A 19,683-nucleotide genomic window follows, 5' to 3' on the forward strand; every position below is an offset into this window, starting at 1 on the left:
AGATTGCCAGACCTTTCTTCCCAGGTGCCTCTGGATGGACTCTCACCTTCAACCTTTCAATTAGCAGTCAAGCTCATTAAGTATTTACACCTCTCAGGGACTCAGGTTAGTCCCTGGTTCTCCTCTATTCTGAAGACACATTGCGTTGTGGGCCCAGCCCAAAATAGGGAGTCCCTGACTCTGACTCTGACTTTAAACCTGTGGATTCCTAAAACCCCTCAGCTGCCTCGCCTAGACCACCTCAAGGGTAAAACCAACCACCCTGATGTCTGGCTCGCCTCTCTGAATCCCCATCCTGGTCTCATTGCAGTAATTTCTTACTATCATTGAGCTTTTTTAGTGCTTTTCAGTTCCATTTTTTCTGATACAGAAATCTTAAATGAAAAGCAACTGTTTGTTCTTATCATATTCTTTCTTGATTTAAAAGTTTATTCGAACATCGCCTTTCTTAGTGGGGTCCTTGATATTTTGTGATGTTTATGGAAATGCTGATTACTATATCTCACCTCAAGTAATAGAATTTTGGACCCCAAGATCTTTGCACCCTAGGGTTACACCCATGGTTATGTTATGTTACATGGTATGAGGGACTTTGCAGATGCAGCAGTATTGTTGTTCCTGTGTGCCATCAAGTTCATTCTGACACATGGTGAACCTATATGGCACACTAGAACTGTCCCATAGGGTTTCCTAGCCTGTAATCTTTATAGGTGCAGACCACCAGATCTTTTCTCCCGTGGAGTTGCTGGTAGGTTCAAATCGCGTTTTGGTTAGCAGTCGAGCGCTTAACCATTGCACCACCAAGGATCCTTTGGCAACAGTATTACAATAGCCAAAAGGGAAAACAACCCAAATGTCCATCAACAGATGAATGCATAAACAAATTATGGCCTATATATACAATGAAATATTGTTCAACCATCAAAAGAAATAAAGTTCTGATACTGAAGCCTAGATACAATGTGGATGAACTTCAAAAATACAACACTGAGTGAACGGAGCCAGACACAAAAGGTGACATATCGTATGAATCCATATATATTAAATATCCGGAGCAGGTAAATCCATAGAAAACAGAATACAGATTGGTGGTTAGCAGAAGCAAAGGAAAGGGGAATGGACAGTTATTGCTTAATGAGTACAAGGCTTTCTGTTGTTGTTGTTAGGTGTCCTCGAGTCAGTTCTGACTCACAGCAAACCTATATATAACAGAACAAAACACTGCCCAATTCTGTGCCATCCTCACAATTGTTGCTATGTTTGAGCCCATTGTTGAAAAATAGGTATAATAAAGACTCTGTCAGTTTGTTGTATTGTGGTGGCTTGTGTGTTGCTATCATGCTGAAAGTTATGCCACCAGTATTTCAAATACCAGCAGGGCTTCTCCCAGAGTAAGACAAACTAGGAAGAAAGGCCTGGTGCTCTACTTCTGAAAAGTAGCCAATAAAAATCCTAAGGATTACAACACAATATTGTCCAATATACTGCTGAAAGATGATCCTCCTGGTTGGCAGGTACTCAAAATACACAGTGGCCAAATCAATCATACACAACAATGGACTCGAGCATACAAAGGGTCCTGAAGATGGTGTAGGACCCAATGACGTTTTGTTCTGTTTTACAAGGGAACTGCCGTGAGTCAGAGCCTAATCAAGAGTAGCTAGCAACAACAGAAAGACATTTAATTTCATACAACTAACCTATTCTTCCTCAACATTTTCCCCTAGACGTAGAATTCATTGATGATTCTTGCCTAATCCAATCTTTCCATCTCTAGCACTCCTTGCATACTTAACAATTAGTCCTCAGCATTTTACTATAAGTACAAGCTCTCTCTTCTCCCCATCGATTGATTTACCTATTTATTGTTGGTATGGACTCATGAGTTCCTATCTTTTCCAATGGTTTGTTCCACATTGCTGTACTCAAAGTGGCGTTCAAATTGTATCAGATTAGGCCCTTCATGCTGGCTTCTGTATCCTTGTGATATGTCCCATCATATTTTTCATCACTCCTTTACTTCTTGGAAAAACCTGGTGGCATAGTGGTTAAGTTCTATAGCTGGCAACCAAAAGGATGGCTGTTCAAATTCGCCAGGTGCTCCTTGAAAACCCTATGGGGCAGTTCTACTCTGTCCTATAAGGTCAACATGAGTCGGAATCAACTCGACAGCAATGGGTTTGTTTTTGGATTTTTTACTTCCTGACATAATAAGATGTTGCAGGCTGATCTCAAACCTAACCTGCCCCAGCTCCAAAATCAACCATTTTTCCACAAGCTTTCTTTTTAGTGTGGAATGGAATTAGAGACCAAGATCTAGGTTTGCTCTTTGCCACTGAGGTAAACTTGCTTCTTGGCACTTTCAGAGGATAGAACAGGGAAACAGTGTAAAATGATGTGGGGGCATTGTCTGACCTCCTCTAGGTTCACAGGGGAGAAGGAGAATCAAGATCAATAGCCTAAGGCTGATTCTGATGAGGCAGAGATCAGATATGCTTCCTCTGCCTGCCATATTTACCGATTCTGACACCTTCCCTCCCACGACACTGTCTACTTCTCTGTTGGTTTCAATAATTCATTGCAATGGCCATACAGAACTCACAGACAATAGCCATGATTATGGGGTTTATTAGGGAATTTACAGTTACAATTCAGGTTTATAATGCTCAGGATACAATTCTGCCATCAGGAAAGCCTCTTCCCAGCCATGCTTGCAGGCAGTTCTCTCTGGCCCTCAGCGTCTTTCCTGCTAGGGCAAGTGCTACAAAGCTCTTTTAGCTCTGCTGATAAGTGTCCAGAGGCACCCTACCCCACCAACAGTTTTCTCACTCCGTGGGCCAGGAAACCTAATACATCGTCTCCTGCCATGAGTCTCTCTGTCTCTCTGTGTCTCCTGGTAAAAGCAGCTTCTCAGCGCAGGGATCCCGGGTCTCCCTATTCCTGGCTTTTCTGCCTTGGTGGTGGTGGGATCCTCTCTCTGCTCTGGAATTGGCTCTCTTTTAAGGTAAAACTGACCAATCCCCTTGGTGGGCCACAGTTAATTTACCTTATTTGCACAGTAGCACCCAATCACTTGAGTGGGAGTTACAAGACCATGGCAAGAAAGGCCATACAAAAGCAATCCATCGCACCACACTAGCGTGTATGTACACATATACATGCACATATTTGCAAACATGAACACATGTTGTTGTTGTTTTTAGGTGCTGTCGAATGGATTCCGACTCATAGCAACACTACATACAACTGAATGAAACACTACCCAGCCCTTCACCATCATCCATGTAGTCCAGCTTCTCGAATTATTTGCTCAGCATACGTGTGTACATACATATACGCATTTAGCAGTGATGACTTCACATTAATACTTCCAATTTCAATCCTCCTCCCCACCACACACAGGGTTCTTTCTTGGTCTCCAATTTATGTGTGGATTGTAGAGACCTTGACTTATTCTTCTTTAAATAAAGTTCTGACACACTGTAAGAATTCGATGTAAGTGTTTTTATGTTGTTAGGTGCCAACAAGTCAGTTCCTACTCTTAGCGACCCTTCTTACAACAAAACTAAACATTGCTGAGTTCTGCACCATCCTCATAATCATTGTTATGCTTTGAGCCCATTGGCCACTTTGTCAATCCATCTCATTGAGGGTATTGCTCTTTTTCCCTGACCCTCTAATTTACCAGGGATGATGTCCTTATCCTGGGACTGGTCCTAAGACAGGGAGCAAAGGACCTGAGATGGGAGGGTATCCGTTTGAGAAACACCAAGGAGACTGCTGTGGTTAGTGGAGAAGCAAGTAAAAGAGAAACAGACTATATGGTCAGGGAGGTAATAGGAGGTTGAGCCTGGAACCTAGAGACTGAGTAAGACAAAGAACAGAGGGGCCCCCAAATCTGCAAACAAAGTAACAAGAAATGGGCCAGGGCACAGAAACAAAGTCATTCCCTAGAACAGTGGGGCAGTGTATCTAATAATAGCCCACAAACTTCTTTAAAGTTGCCTTTGAGAAGCAGCTGGAGAAAACCAGGCCTGGGACATGTGTAGAATATCCACCTGTGATCCCTGTGTGACCTTCCACCAGGGGCAGTGAGGGGCAGCAGCCCCAGCAAGGGAATCGAACCCGGGATGCAAGGGACTGCACAGTCCTGTCACCCCATAATAAGTCCTGCTAGGAATACCTGAGGCCTCCTGGACAGGAGCCCTCTTGGAAAGATGATGGGCCGGCACCTTAGTTAACATATCCCTGCCTGTGCCTATGAAAAAACATGAATCTTTTCCTGCCCAAAACTTTCAAAATTTCAGGCCACTCTTTTTCTGAGATGGTGGTATGCCTTGCTCTAGGCCCTCCTCGCCACCGCTTGCAAGCCTCTTGGATAAAGCTTTGCTTGTGTGGAAAACTCTACGTGCCTTACTTGCTCATTCTTGACCAGTGAGAGGCAAGAATATTATTCTGGTAACATTTGCAAAATGGGATACAGAGAGTGTTTCAAATGTTTCCAATTTATGTACAAATTTTGGTATGTGTTGGGAAATATCTTGCCAGCACGCACAAGAATATTCTCTGCTCAGGATTAACCAGAGAAGCAGTTGTCATTGAGCTGACTCTGACTCATGGCAACCCCATGTGTGTCAGAGCAGAACTGTGCTCCATAGGGTTTTCAGTGCTGATTTTTTGGAAGTAGATCACCAAGCATTTCTTCTGAGGCACCTCTTGGTGAACGTGCACCTCCAACCTTTTGGTTAGCAGCTGGGCATGTTAACCTTTTGCACAATCCAGGGACCCCTTGCTCAGGATTAACCAAAACCAAAACCTGTTGTCATGTACTTGATTCTGACTCATAGCAACCGTAATACAGACTAGAACTGCCCCCATTGGGTTTCCAAAGCTGTGATCTTTACAGAATAAGACTGTCACATCTTTCTCCCATGGAGTGGCTGATGGGTTTGAACTACCAACCTTTCCGTAAGCAGCCAAGCACTTACACACTAAGCCCCCAGGGCTCCTTTGTTCATGATTAGGCTGAGTTAAAAATCCAGGTTGATTAAGAGTCACTTTTATGTGGGAGAGTGTATTGGTGACAATCATAATGATGGTTCAAAAATTAATGATGTTTGAGCAACTGCCTCCTGCAAAAGCACTTGGTGAAAGGTTCACTGCTCTTCTGTACCTGGATTAGCCCCTTGCTGTGACCTTCAACTCTGGAACACAACAGAGGCAGGTCATTAGGGCCAGTGGTTTCCTTTTTTGTGCTGTAGGACTGGGATGATGGGACAACAATTTGGCTAATGACGAGCTTTGGAGATAAGGCCCCCAGGGCCAGAAAAATCTGTAAATTGACCCTCTTTTTTCTGTCAACACCATCTCACCAGTGCCACACCAGAAAGGAAGACAACTTCTCTCCTCCCAGAGAATGTGCCTTGTCCATAAACTCCACTCATGACTGTCTCCTTGAAGTTGGTTAATCTGTCTTCAGTATTCACAACCTTCGAAGAAACTCAGCCTTGTGATCCTCTCTGGGACAATTGTGGAGATACAGAAATCCCTTGTAAGTTACAAGGGAAAGAGAGAAGGATTTATTATTATTAATCCCATCTGGGGGTAGCCTTGGGTTAGTTAAGCAGGAAGCCTAAAGCAGTGCTTCTCACAATGTTGTCCCCATACCCAGCATCCAGGAATGGCTTCATGGGCCTGTGACCCACTCTCTTGGTTTAAAGATCTGAAATTTTTGAACAAGGGACCACAACATTATGCAATGTCCCCAAAATAATATAGATGGTCCTGCAGCAGTCTGAGCATCACCTGGAGAGTTCTTTGATATGTAATTTCTCGGGCTTAACCTTGCCTGCTGAATCAGAAACTGGGGATGGAGCCCAGAAATCTCTGGGTTTTTTTTTTTTTTTTTTGGTTGATTTTTGTTATTTCTTCAGAAATGTGTCTTTTAAGAAGCCCTCCAGGTGACTCTGGTGCATGCTAAAAATTGAGAAACAAAAGAAATACCCTTGCTCTCCAGTCAGCTCTGACTCATGGCAGCCCCGTGCCTGTCAGAGTAGAACTGTGCTCCACAGGGTTTTCAACGGCTGATTTTTATGGAAGTAGATCATCAGGCCTGTTTCCCACGGTTCTTTTAAGTGGACTCATACCTCCAACCTTTTGGCTAGCAGAGAGTGCTTTAAGCATTTGCACCACCCAGGGACTCACCACCTAAAGTTACTGCCTTATACATCAGATACCTCCCAATTTTTCATTGTCATCTTGGCATATCTCCAAGTCCTCAAGCAGTGGATTTGCAATTGCTCCTGACTCTGCTGACCCCTTTCTCTCAACCTAGAATTACAGGGACTGATTTCTCACTCAGAGGAATCAGTAGTTTCTAAAAGGTTCTAAACACTCAAGGCCATTCTGATACCTCCCCTTACATCCCAGGAAAGGCAGGGGGGACCCGTGGGCAGCACCATCACATTACTGATTTTGGACTCACACCTTTAGGGAAGACACTGAAATTCAGGGGAAAATGAGCCTCCCCAGTCAACTTGCTCCTTGATATGATCAAGGGTCCTAGTGGAATTTTCAAAATGGTTTTCTTTCCTCACAATTCACAGGTGTTGCCTTGAGGATGTTCTCTCTTCCACCTGTCTCCTCCTCCTTATTCTTCCTGCCCTTTCCTATCATGCCTTCTTCCCATACCCCATGCCCTTCTGGGGAAGCAATCATGTCAGGATCTCTGCTCACATCCTGCTTATAGTAATAACCAAAAGCAAATCAGGTGCCATTGGGTTGACTCAAATCCTAGCGACCTCGTGTGTATCAGAGTAGAACTGTGTTCCACAGAGTTTTCAGTGGCTGAGTTTTCAGAAGTAGACTGTCAGGACTTTCTTCCAAGGTCCCTCTGGGTGGACTTTAACCTCCAACCTTTCTGTTAGCAGCTCCAGTAATAGCAATAGCAGTATAAATTGTATGAGCAATGGGCGTGCAGTCTGTGTGGTGTGCTTAACTTTTTCCTTTTCATTTGTAGTTCTGGAAGGTAGGTACTCTATCATCATTCCCATTACACAGATGAGAAACTAAAGCTCAGGCAAGCTCAAGGATTTCACCCCTGGCTTTAGACAGGATTTGGATCTAGATCGGGCTTATGATTATCCTTACATTATGGATTGAATTGTGTCCCCTCACAATATGTGTTAGAATTCTAAAGCCTATACCTGTGAGTGTAATTCCATTTGAAGACAATCTTTGTTTTGTTAATGTCACCATATGAGTGTAGTGTTTCCTAAACCAAATCACTTCTGAGTGATATGAATAACAGCATAAAAAACCCTTTGCTTTTGAGTGGATTCCCGCTCAGTGATGCTATAGAACAGAGTAGGACTGCCCCCTAGGGTTTCCAAGGCTGTAGTCTTTTTTTTTTTTTCTCATTCAAAAATTTATGCACAAATTGTTTTGTGACATTGGTGGAATCCCCACAGTGCGTCAGCACTCCCACCTTTCCCTTTCCACCTCAGGCTCTCCATGTCCATTCGTCCAGTTTTCCTGTCCCTTCCTGCCCTCTCATCTTTGCTTTTGGACAGGTGTTGCCCATTTGTTTTCATATACTTGATTGAATTAAGAAGCATGCTGCCAAGTGTGTAATTGTTTGTTTTATAGGACTGTCTACTCATTGCCTGAATGGTGGACTTCAGGAGTGGCTTCAGATCTGTGTTAGCAAAGTGTCCTGGGGTGATACTCTCAGGGGTTCCTCCAGTCTCTGTCAGACCAGTAAGTCTGATCTTTTTGTGTGAATTTGAGTTTTGTTCTACATTTTTCTCCTACTCTGTCCAGAATCCTCTATTATGATCCCTGTCAGAGTGGTCAGTGCTGGTAGCTGTCCAAGGCTGTAATCTTTACAAAAGCAAACTGCCATATCTTCTCCCATTGAGTGGCTGGTGGGTGTGAATCACTGCTGATCTTTTGGCTAGTAGCCAAGCACTTTAACCCCTGCACCACTAGGCTCCTACAAAGAGCAGCATCGACAAAGAGAAAGAAACGTAAATGGGGGAAGATAGATGCCACAGTGACATCACTCAGGAACCAAGCAATGCCAGGGCTACAGAAGATAAGAAAGGATCTTCCCCCAGAGCCAACAAAGAGAGCCACTTCCCCTAGAGCTACTGCCCTGAGTTTGGACTTCTTTCCTCCTGAACTGTGAGAAAGTAAACTTGTGTGCTTTAAATTCACCCACTTGTTTTATTCTTGTTTCAGCAGCACTAAGAAAACAGGATATCACACTTTAGAAATTTCTATAGCAGTGTTTCTTAACTTGTGATTACCCAGAACATCAGCAGCACTATCACCTGGGAACTTGTTAGAAATGCAATTTCTTGGGTCCCAACCTGGACCTACTAAATCAGAAACTCCTAGGTAGAACCCAGAGATCTGTGTCTTAACAATCCCTTTGGGTCATTCTGATGCGCACTAAGGTTCAGAGGTATTGTGCTATAGTAATGTGCTGTCTTTATGGAGAATAACCAACTCATCAATCTCCCCCTCTCTTTTGCCCACCTGGCTCATGGAGGAGGAAGGCTGGGGGCTAAGAGCTCTGGCCCTCATTATATTTTTACCCCAACTCCTTGGGCTTCATGATGGATGGTTCATATATCTGCCCTCTTAAGAATGAGTCGTAGACAATGGGCCCTGTCAGGCTCCCCAGTGGTCCTTTCTGGCCTCTTTCAAAAGGTCCAAGGATCAGTCTTCCAGGATCCTGCAGGAGACTGAGGGGACAGAGAAGGGAGGATTCTAAGCCTTGACCGCACTACAAATTCTGCCAGGAGAGAACATTTAACCTTAGTCATTCCAGAGCTGGACTTTGATGAGATTCTACCAAGAGGGAGAGGAGGTAGAGTCTAAGTCTCCATGGATCCAGTAAAATATTTCCTGATCTACACCACCCTACTTGAGGGACAAGGAGGAGGACAGAGTGAGGGTGAGGTTCTAGTTCCTGAGAAGGGCATTTCCATCTGTGAAGTGTGAAAGAAGAGGAACAGCCGATTTCTCAAAGCACCATGAAGGACCGGACCATAAGTAAAACAAGCCAGAAAGCGTTCCTTCAATATTTTAACACAGAAAAGTTTGTAATGACAACTCTTCTTGCATTTTGTGATTTTCCCAATTTTCTTCATTTCCATTCATGTTTCTGGAGTAGTTAGGGACTGTTGATGAAACAGATAGCAATATATACGTCAGGAAATTGAGGAAAAAAAGGAACATTCTAATCCAAGCTCAACATTTTCTCTCCCATAAAGACTACTACAACTATGTTAGTGGTGTTGGGTGTCATTGAGTGGGTTTTCAACTCATAGTGACCCCATTTGACAGAGTAGAACTGCCCCATGGTGTTCTCTTGGCTGTAATCTTTACAGAAGCAAATCACTTTGTCTTTCATAGAGCCACAGAATGGGTTGGAATTACCAACCTTTTAGTTAGCAGCCAAGCACTTAACCATTGCAACACCAGGGCTCCTTACAACAGCTGTACTGCTATTAATAGAAATATAACAACAACAATAACAGCTAATAATTCTATTCACTATGTCTGAAGGTCTGAGACCTTTTCTTGTTTAATGCACACAGCGTTTTATTCATTTGAAGGACACAGGTGAACTTAATGTTCTACATCACTGGCATCCTAAACCCTCTTGAGGATGTGCCTGTCAGGTGGCTCAAAAGTTACCACTGGCTAGTCAGACAACTCTCTTACTCAGCCAGAGGACAAAGGAAAAAAAGGTTGGCCGCACACCTCTGGCCTCTCAAGACTTCATGCATTCCACCCTCCTGTTCCACTTCTGTTGTGAAAATGTGCCCTCTGAAAGCTCACATCCTGAGATGAATAGTTTTTGTTTTGATTAAAGCAGAAAACAAGACCTTTTCAATAATTAGGTGCATACCATATCTTAGAATTGTTTTTGCTTGCAGATTTCTTGACTCAACCATGATATGGAGCTTCAGTCTTATGAGGTGGCAATTGCTGAGGGTCCACCACCCCCTAGGTACTAATGGCAGAGGCCAGATGGTAGAAGAACCTGAATGACAAAGTGAAGACTCCAGGTTTTATCGAGGTGCTCCACAGGAATGTACTAGGCCCTCAGAAGCTCCTTTGGGAAGATCACTCTGAAAAAATGCACAGGACCAGTGCATTCAGGCTTGTCGGGAGTTGGGGATGATTACAAAATCATCACCGCAAGGACTAGTTCTAGAAGGTAGCTGCCAAGAAAATATATTCAAAAGAAATATACTGTAAAATGACTCTGAATTTCTAGACTCAGTCCACACATATGGCCCTAAGCTTCTTAGCAGCCAAAAAAATGATAAAAACATGTAATTACAAGAGAAAATAAACCCATTATTCAGAAAAAAAGCACAGCAGTCCTTTTTTTGTAATGTCCAGACAGGAATTTCCTCTATGTTCCTGATATTCCTACACTAAACACAATGGAGATTCAGTTGGCCTGTTCCTATAACGTCCCTTACCGTAGCCTAGTAACAAGTGAAAAATGACAATCCTAGTGACTGAAACAATTCTTTCTAAATAGACGGGCTTCAATGGTGAGGTTTGATCTAATTGCAAAATACAGACTATTTGAAGGACTGGGTTTACGATGTTATTGTTCACAAGGAGGCAGCAGAGAATCTGGGATTATGATTTCCAGCAACACCTTAGATTTGAAATTATGCACTAAACTTAGATACTCTCAAGCTAACTACACAGTTAAAACTCTTTGAGAAAATGAAGTCATCTAACCAGTTTTGAGAGTCAATGGGTGGTGCAAAGGGATACCTGGTGGCTCAGTGATATAAGAGCTCAGCTGTGAACCAAAAGATTGGCTATTAACCAAAAGATGGGCAGTTCGAACCCACAGCCGCTCCATGGGAGAAAGATGTGGCAGCCTGCTTCCATAAAGATCACAGCCTTGGAAATTCTATGAGGCAGTTCTACTCTGTCCTATGGGTTGCTATGAGTTGGAACCAACTCAACACCAAAGGATTGGGTTAAGTAGTGCAAACAGTACAACCGAAGGGTTAGAGGTTCAAATTCACACAGAGGTGCTTCAGAAGAAAGGGCTGGTGACCTACGTCCAAAAAATCGGCCACTGGAAACCTTGTGGAGCACATTTCTACTCCTGCAAACATGGGATGTTCATGAGTTTGAATCAGCTCAACAGAATTTTTTTTTTCTGAACCAGTTGTGATGCTATATTAAGAGACTATTAGAATTCAATCCTAGATGTAAAAATACTGTGCAGGATTGAACAGCACATGTTTCCATCTTTGTACTATCACACTAGAAAAATATATGATATATGGAGCTGCTCAAAAAAATATTCGGTGAAGGAAGGAAATAAGTAGAGGAAACTGAGGGAAAGATTTATTTCAATATTACTAGAATTTAAGGCATAAAAAATTTCATTGAATGTCTCTGCTTCACTTTGCTTCAGACCCATCAACAACATGAAATCAGCAAACCGCACAGCTGTCTCAGGATTCCTCCTTCTGGGCCTCTCTGAGGATCCGGAAGTACAGCCCTTACTCTTTGGACTCTTCCTGTCCATGTACCTGGTCACTGTGCTTGGGAATCTGCTCATCATCCTGGCTGTCATCTCTGACTCCCACCTCCACACCCCCATGTACTTCTTCCTCTCCAACTTGTCCTTTGTCGACATCTCTTTCACCTCCACCACAGTCCCCAAGATGCTGGTAAACATCCAGACAGAGAACAAAGCCATCAGTTACACAGGCTGCCTTACTCAGGTCTATTTTTCCACGGTTTTTATATGTATGGACAATTTACTTCTGATTGTGATGGCCTATGACCGGTTTGTGGCCATCTGCCACCCTCTGTATTACACAGTCATCATGAGCCCCCGTCTCTGTGGCCTGCTGATTCTACTCTCCTTCTTCATTAGCATCATGAACGCCTTGCTCCAGAGTCTGATGGTGTTGCATCTGTCCTTCTGCACAGACCTGGAAATCCCTCACTTCTTTTGTGAACTTGCTCAGATCCTCAAGCTGGCCTGTTCTGATACCCTCATCAATAACATCCTCGTGTACTTAGTGACTAGCCTGTTGGGTGTGGTTCCTCTCTCTGGGATCATTTTCTCTTACATTCGAATCTTCTCCTCCATCCTAAGAATCCCATCGACTGGTGGCAAGAATAAGGCTTTTTCCACCTGTGGGTCTCACCTGTCTGTTGTTTTCTTGTTCTACGGGACCTGTGTTGGGGTCTACCTTAGCTCTGCAGCTACTCTATCCTCTAGGAGGAGAGCAGTGGCCTCAGTCATGTACACCGTGGTCACTCCCATGATGAACCCCTTTATCTACAGCTTGAGGAACAGGGACATGAAAGGGGCCTTGAGAAAACTTATCTCTGCAACACCTTCCCATTTTTGATTGTGTCTTTTGCCTTTCGATGTGGACGTCTAGAACAAGTGTCAAAAGAAATGAAATACTGAGTATGCCAGAGACTCTGATGCTTCTATAATTCAATTCTTCCAGCAAAGTAGTTAATTCAAGGGCTGTCAAGGCAAATAGCTTTGTGTTGAATCCTGCTTTTTTATGTCTTACTAAAACCAAAACTAAGCCCGTTCCTACCAACTTGATTCCGACTCATGGCGACTCCATGTGTTACAGAAAAAAACTGTTCCATAGGGTTTTCTTGGCTGTAATCCTTATGGAAGAGGATCACCAGGACCTTCTTCCATGTTCCTGCTAGGTGGGTTTGAACTGCTAATGTTTAGGTTAGTAGTTGAGCACAAATTGTTTGCACTACCCGTGTATCAAGTAACAACTCTCTGAGTTCTATTTCCACCTCTATAAAAAGAACAGAGTCATAGTGCATCCTTACTGGTGATATTAGGAATATTAACTGAGATAGTTCAATATTTTATATAGTAAAACATGTGAAAGCTGGAACCTGTTGAAGGTGGAAACCTGCAAAAGAAGGAAAACTCAAGTATTTTCCACAAGTAGAGAGTAATAGAGAAGTGGTAATCAACACCCTGGTCAAAGGTGGAAAACTCATGAGACCCAGAAAAGCAAGGCAACCCCGTCAAGTTCAAGCTCTTACAGGTTTCGCTGTACATATGCAGCAATTTGTCTGTATTTAACGACTTGTAAAATTAAATAGGGAGAGAGGGGATACGGCAGAGCTCTCTATACTTTCTCCTCAATTTTTCTGTAAGCCTAAAACTACTCTAAAAATAAGTTCTTTTAATTAACTTTTAAAAATAAATGAGTAATTATCAGCTGTGCAATCCTCAGGTTAGTGAACCTTCTTCAGTAGACACTCAGTCGCATCCATTTTAACGTATTGATTAAATCAACCCTCACTTCACCCTCTCCTCTTGGAGTTATGCTCCTTTTCCTCTTTGTCCTCATTTCTGTTAGAATCTATACAGGGAAATGTATTTGAATGAAGCCATTTGGGATTTCTTATTAACCCACCCAGCCCTGTTGCTGTTGAGTCGGTTCTGATTTATAGTGATTCTGCAGGACAGAGCAGAACTGCCCCATAGGGTTTCCAAGGAGCGGCTCGTGGATTTGAACTGCTGACCTTTTGGTTAGCAGCCATGACTCTTAACCACTGTACCCCGAGAAGTCCTATTAACTCGCAACATTTATACATAAGTGCACTTCTTAGTATCCAAATATATGGAGCATCTCTTTTCATCCTTTTGTTACTGATTTTTCAGCATTGTTGCCTTGTGGTGAGAGGACAGTTTGTATGATTTTAACTCTTTGAAGTTTGTTGAGAATTGCCTTACGCTGTTTATGTGGTCAAAGATAGTAAATGTTCTGTTTGTGCTGGAAAATAAATGTGTATCCTATGATTATGGGATACATTGTTATGTATATCTCCAATGGGTCAAGTTTGTTTGTTGTTCTTGTTATCTGCCATCATGCAAGCCATGGAGATATGGCACCCTGTGCACAGGAAAAGAAACCACCTCTCTGCTTTCAGCCAGGATCCATCTGACATCAGCAAAATGATATCCCTCATTTCCTGTCCTCTTCTGAATGTGGCTTAAATTTCTGGAAGTTCCATGTTGATATACTACTGCAACCGCTTTTGAATGATCTTCAGCAAAATTTTACTTGTGTGTGATCTTCTTGATATTGTTCAATAATTTCCACATTCTGTTGGATTACCTTTCTTTGGAATAGGCATAAAAATGGATCTCTTCCAGTCAGTTGGCCAGGTAGCTGTCTTCCAAATTTCTTGGCATAGACAAGTGTAGATGTCAAATAAAGCAAATGGTAATAGATAAAATTTATTGAGAGTTGTATTGTGCCAGAAACTGTTCCAAGTCTTTGCTTGCATTAACTTCTTTAGTTATCTCAACTGTTTTAGGAGGCAAGCACCAATTTTAGACTCCATTTTACAAACGGGAAAGAAGAAACACAGAGAAGTTAAATAATGGTCCCAAGGTTGCACAGCTACTAAAGGTCAGAGCCAGGGTTTGAACTCATCCATCCTACTGCAAAGCCTGTGCTCTAGCTGCCATGCCATGCTGCCTGAATGAACACTGAGTCTCGAGGTGAAAACTCTCTCAAAATGACACTGGAAAATTCAGTGTGGTAATTTTGTAATACTTGCCATTTATCCAATACTTGCAAATTTTCATATACTATGTCAATGACTCTCAAAACAGTCTCCCTGGACCAGCAACATCAGCATCACTAGGGAATTTGTTAGAAATAGGCCATAGAAGTTGGTCAGCATTACTTCAAGTGGCTTGAACAATAGGAAGGTTCTTTGGGCTGCATGTATTTGACTTTGATTAATATATGTAACCAAGGAGAGGGCTTCCTCCACAAACGCTGTATGTAACTGACCATCTTACAGTGCTGGGTAGGTTTAGGTCTGGCCCCACCCCAGATTTGCTAAAGCAGAAACTAAAACCCCACATGCTAAAAATCAGGTTTTTGCCTGCCTCAGGGGAATTGGTTGTTAAACGTTCACTGCTATGCTCCCGAATACGTGAAAGGCTATTTCAAATCAACAACCCCATGTTTCACTCCTGGAGACTAGTGACCAACTCCCCAGTACCAAAAAGCCCTGTGGGCCAAAAAACTCTGATTACCATTCCAGTTCCGCGGCTTGTGATGGTAATTACGTGCACCTTGTCTTTGGAAAGGGGCCCTGGTGGCACAGTGGTAAAATACACAGCTGCTGACTGAAAAGTCTTCGATCTGATCCCACCAGCCACCCTGTGGGACAAAGATGTGGCAGTCTAATTCTGTAAAGATTTACAGCCTTGCAAAAGCTGTGGGGGAGTTCTACTCTGTCCTATAGGGTTGCTATGAATAAGAATTGGCTTGGTGGCAGTGGGTTTGGTTTGTTTGCTTTTGTCTGTGGAAGGAGCCCTGTTGGCTCAGTGGTTAAGCACTTAGCTGCTAACTGAAAGGTCAGCGGTTGGAACCCAGCAGCTGCTCCACAGGAGAAAGATGGGGCAGTCTGCTTCCATACAGTTTACAGCCTTGGAAACCCTGTGGAGCAGTTCTACCCTGTCTAAAGTGTTGCTATAAGCCAGACTGCAATGGGCTTTTCTTTGGAAGTTAAATACCACCCTTATTCTTTAGCACTCCAGGTCTCTTATCCTCATTGCAGCCTTGGCCCCTCATCTCCAGCTACCTAAGTGTTTTCCAAGGATGCTGGTAATGCGCTCTTAATGCCTTGGGGCAGGGAGTGTCCTCCACCAGGTGGTGGGAAGGGGCAGAAGGTGTGGGTTAGAGTATAGCTGAGCAATTTGCACATAATAGGTTTATTCCAACATTTCCCTCGTCTCTGTTGCCACAGCAGTGATTTTCAAACTTTGCTGCACTTTAGAATCACCTGGAAAGTGTTTAAAGATCCCAATGCCCAGATACTCCAAACAAACAATACTCCAGATAGGGTTTAAATTAGAATCTCTGGGAAAGGACCCAGGCAGCAGTATTTTTTCATATAAATTCAATTTTACATTATTTTCCAACACAAATAAAACTAGTTGGCACTTCCGTATTCTCTTCATGCACTTCTTTTTCTTCTAATTTAGCAAAAGTTGTGATAAAATTTTGGAAGTTTCAAAGTCTGTCTGAAACCAAATTATACAAAATTGACCAGGCTTGTGGTAGGGGGCTGGGGAGTGGAAGGGGCTACCATTTTACAAAATTCTATGATTTAAGACCACCAACATTACTTTAAATAATTTTCTGTTTTTGAATCCCAAGTGTTCTTACAATTTTACCTAGGAAAATCACACGTACCACATAGAAAAAAAAATTGGTATTCTAAATACATTTTTCTTTATGTATTAATTCTGTATGTTTGTGTGTACATGTGCAAAATAAGAATCCAAAATTGTGGAACTTTTTCTTTTGTTGCCAAAATTCAGGCACAGGAAATAAGCTAACAGCAAGCCTCTTCCACCTACCCACAATATGAGGTAAATTACGTAGATTTGAAGATGGACATACAGAAATCAAGGAACTCATTCTTTTTTTTTTTTTTTTTTTTTGGATAAAAGGTGACAAGGCAGAATAATTTATTTTGTTTCTGTTGCTGATTTGTGACTTAGGAGCTCCCATGTGTTACAGCATAGAACTTCTCCACATGGATTTCCTGGCTGTAATACAGAAGCAGATTGTCAGGCCTGTTTCTTCTGCCACTGGGTGGGTTCAAACCAATAATCTCTTGGTTACCAGAGGAGTGGAAAGTGTACAACCCAAGGATCTTAGGATAGATTAGTTTGTACCTGAGAAGGGGATGAATTTATATGACAGTCTACATAATATGTAAATTTTATACAGAAAAATTACAGGCAGTCCCAAGGTTATGAACATCCAATTTGCAGACAACTCATACTTGCTCTTTAAAATTATGTAAATTTACCCTCTGTTTGAAACTATTGAACCAACCTCTACTCACAACAAATTGGTCATCACAATCACCTTCACTTGCTGCAACAGCAGCTTTTACATCATTGGTAAAGTTTCCAACCATTTTTTGCAGTAAAGTAAGGCTAAATAAGAACCATATGCACCAGTTCCGACTTACTTAAATATTCAAATCATAAAGACACACTTAGGAACTGATTTCATTTGTAATCCAGGGACTGCCTGTACTACAATAGTCCCTGGAGAACAAAGGTGTCACTATTGCCCTAGAATGTCTTGCTAACTTAACACTGTTGAATAATAGTAGCACGCTAGGGTGTCACTAGTAAAGTTGCAATAGAAATTGTTAAAAAAAAAATAGTTACCCGTAAAGTTGTGATAAAAATTGTTAACAACCCAATATGATTAAGGATAAAATTTTCTTTTAAAATATGTATATATTGCCTTGGAAGAAGTACAACCAGAATGCTCCTTAGAAGCAAGGATGGCGAGACTGTGTCTTACATACTTTGGATATGTTATCAGGAGGGATCAGTCCCTGGAGAAGGCCATCATGCTTGGTAAAGTACAGGGTCACCAGAAAAGAGGGAGACCCTCGACGAGGTGGATTGGCACAGTGGCTGTAATAATGGGCTCAAGCATAACAAGGAATATAAGGATGGCGCAGGACCTGGCAGTGTTTCGTTCTGTTGTGCATGGGGTCACTACAGGTCAGAACCAATTCCACGGCACCTAACTACAACAACATACGCATTTTAAGACCTAACTCCAATCTTTTCCCAATTTCTGTTTTAAATATGATTACAAGTGTTATATCAAGTGCAATACACTAAAAACCTTGCGGTTATCAAAGCAAAAGTTAGTTGTACATAAAAGACTCCTCGTTACTGTGAATGTTTAACAGCACAATATTAATTATTTTGTCCACGGGCTAATTATTATTGAGCAGGCAAAGCAAGTGGATCTTATCTTACCAAGGCCTTTATCTGTAAATAAATGTACTAGACACAAATAAGACTCTTGTGTATCTTTCCAGAGGTATTGTATATATCATCAAGAAGGTATATATTCTTTTTTCCCCATTTCCACACAAACGGTTGGTTCTGAATTGGAAAAGGTATGTGCCAGGGTTGTATCAATCTGCATGCTGAACAAACAATCCCAGAAGCTGGACTATAAGAAGAATAATGCTACACCAGGTTTGGAGGAAGACTCATTAACAACCTGCAATATGCAGATGACTCAACCTTGACGCTGAAAATGAAAACGACTAGGAGCACTTACTGATGAAGATCAAACCCTTCAGTACGGGTTATACCTGAACATGAAGAAATGGTATTTGTGGAGGAAGCTCTCTCCTTGATTATATAAATTAATCAGCTCAAAGTCAAATATATGCAGCACTGCTAGCCTAAGGGACCGTCCTGTTGTCCAAGCCACTTGAAGCAATGCCAATGCCTTCTACAGCCCATTTGAGGAACAACAACTGAGATGGAACTGGCTTGGGTTTGGTGGGAAATAGGGGCTCCCACAAATGGGGCATTGGTTGTAGGAAGGCAGCTTTCATTTCCCAAATGTCTGAGAACCCTTGAGGAAGCAGCTGACTGGGAAAGCAGCTGAGGACTTTGTGATGCAAAGACATACATGCTGAGACTTGACCTCCAGCTAGAATTTTTTATTGAGCAGGCTACTAAGAAAGCACCTTGGGGTCAGTTAATTTTCTTGAGTGACCACAAGGAAATGGAAGAAGCAGTATTCTCAGTTTGTCACCTCTTCATTCCTTAGGGAATCCCTGGGTGGTACAAATGGTTAACGCTTGCTAGGATGCTCACTGAAAAGTAGATGTTTGGAGTTCATCCAGAGGTGCTTGGGAAGAAAGACCTGGAAATTTACTTCTGAAAAATCAGCCCATCGAAAATTCTGTGGAACACAATTCTACTCTGACACACATGGGGTCACCATGAGTCAGAATCAACTCGATGGCAACTGGTTCATCGTTTAGACTCCAGGTATAAATAAGATGCTCCTTCCACAGGACAAGTCAAATCGACAATATCACCTGGTTACTTGTTAAAAAATGCAAATTATCAGACTTGTGCCAGACCAACTGAATCAGAAACTAGGGGAGAGGCCCAGAAGCCATGTTTTAAAAAGCCCCCAGGTGACTGGTACACAGTCACACTCAGAACTGAGAAGAGAAGCACTAGCTTAAGATGTAGGAGTTTGGGTGGCACAAGCAGTTTGCAATTGGCTGCTAGCCTAAAGGTGGGTGATTGAGCCCATCAAGCTGCTCTGTGGAAGAAATGCCTGGTGAACAGCTTTTATGAAGATTACAGCAAAGTAGACAGTTCTACTCTGTAACACTTAGGGTCAAAGCGAGTCAGAATGGCATGGATGGCGACAGTCAAAATTAGGTTTGTTTTTGGGCTTAAATGCAGTGGCAAATTACAGCCCTGAGCGAAATTCCAGCAAAGAGCTAAGGTGTTTTTTTTTTTTTTTTTTAAACAACCAAGGAGCACTCTAGCTGTACTTCTTCCAAGACAGATTTGTTTGTTCTTCTGGCAGCCCATGGTGTATTCAATATTCTTCCCCAACACAATAATTCAAAGACATCAATTCTTCGGTCTTCCTTATTCACTGTCCAGCTTTTGCATGCATACGAGGCAACTGAAAATATCATGGCTTGGGTCAGGAGCATCTTAGTCTCAAAGTGACATCTTTGCTTCCCAACACTCTAAAGAGATCTTTTGCAGCAGATTTGCCCACTGCAGTG

At 42.3% G+C, this 19,683-nt stretch overlaps 1 protein-coding gene across 1 annotated transcript; it reads left to right on the plus strand.

Annotated features, from left to right (window-relative positions):
* Positions 1–11,376: 11,376 nt before the first annotated feature.
* On the plus strand, positions 11,377–12,495 carry LOC100665616 (olfactory receptor 7G3-like). Its single transcript, XM_064283124.1, has one exon. The coding sequence runs from the start codon at positions 11,484–11,486 to the stop codon at positions 12,420–12,422; it is 939 nt and encodes a 312-aa protein (XP_064139194.1). The 5' UTR covers positions 11,377–11,483; the 3' UTR covers positions 12,423–12,495.
* Positions 12,496–19,683: the final 7,188 nt, after the last annotated feature.

Source organism: Loxodonta africana, chromosome 3, assembly GCF_030014295.1.
Source record: "Loxodonta africana isolate mLoxAfr1 chromosome 3, mLoxAfr1.hap2, whole genome shotgun sequence".
NCBI classification, from domain to species: Eukaryota; Metazoa; Chordata; class Mammalia; order Proboscidea; family Elephantidae; genus Loxodonta; species Loxodonta africana.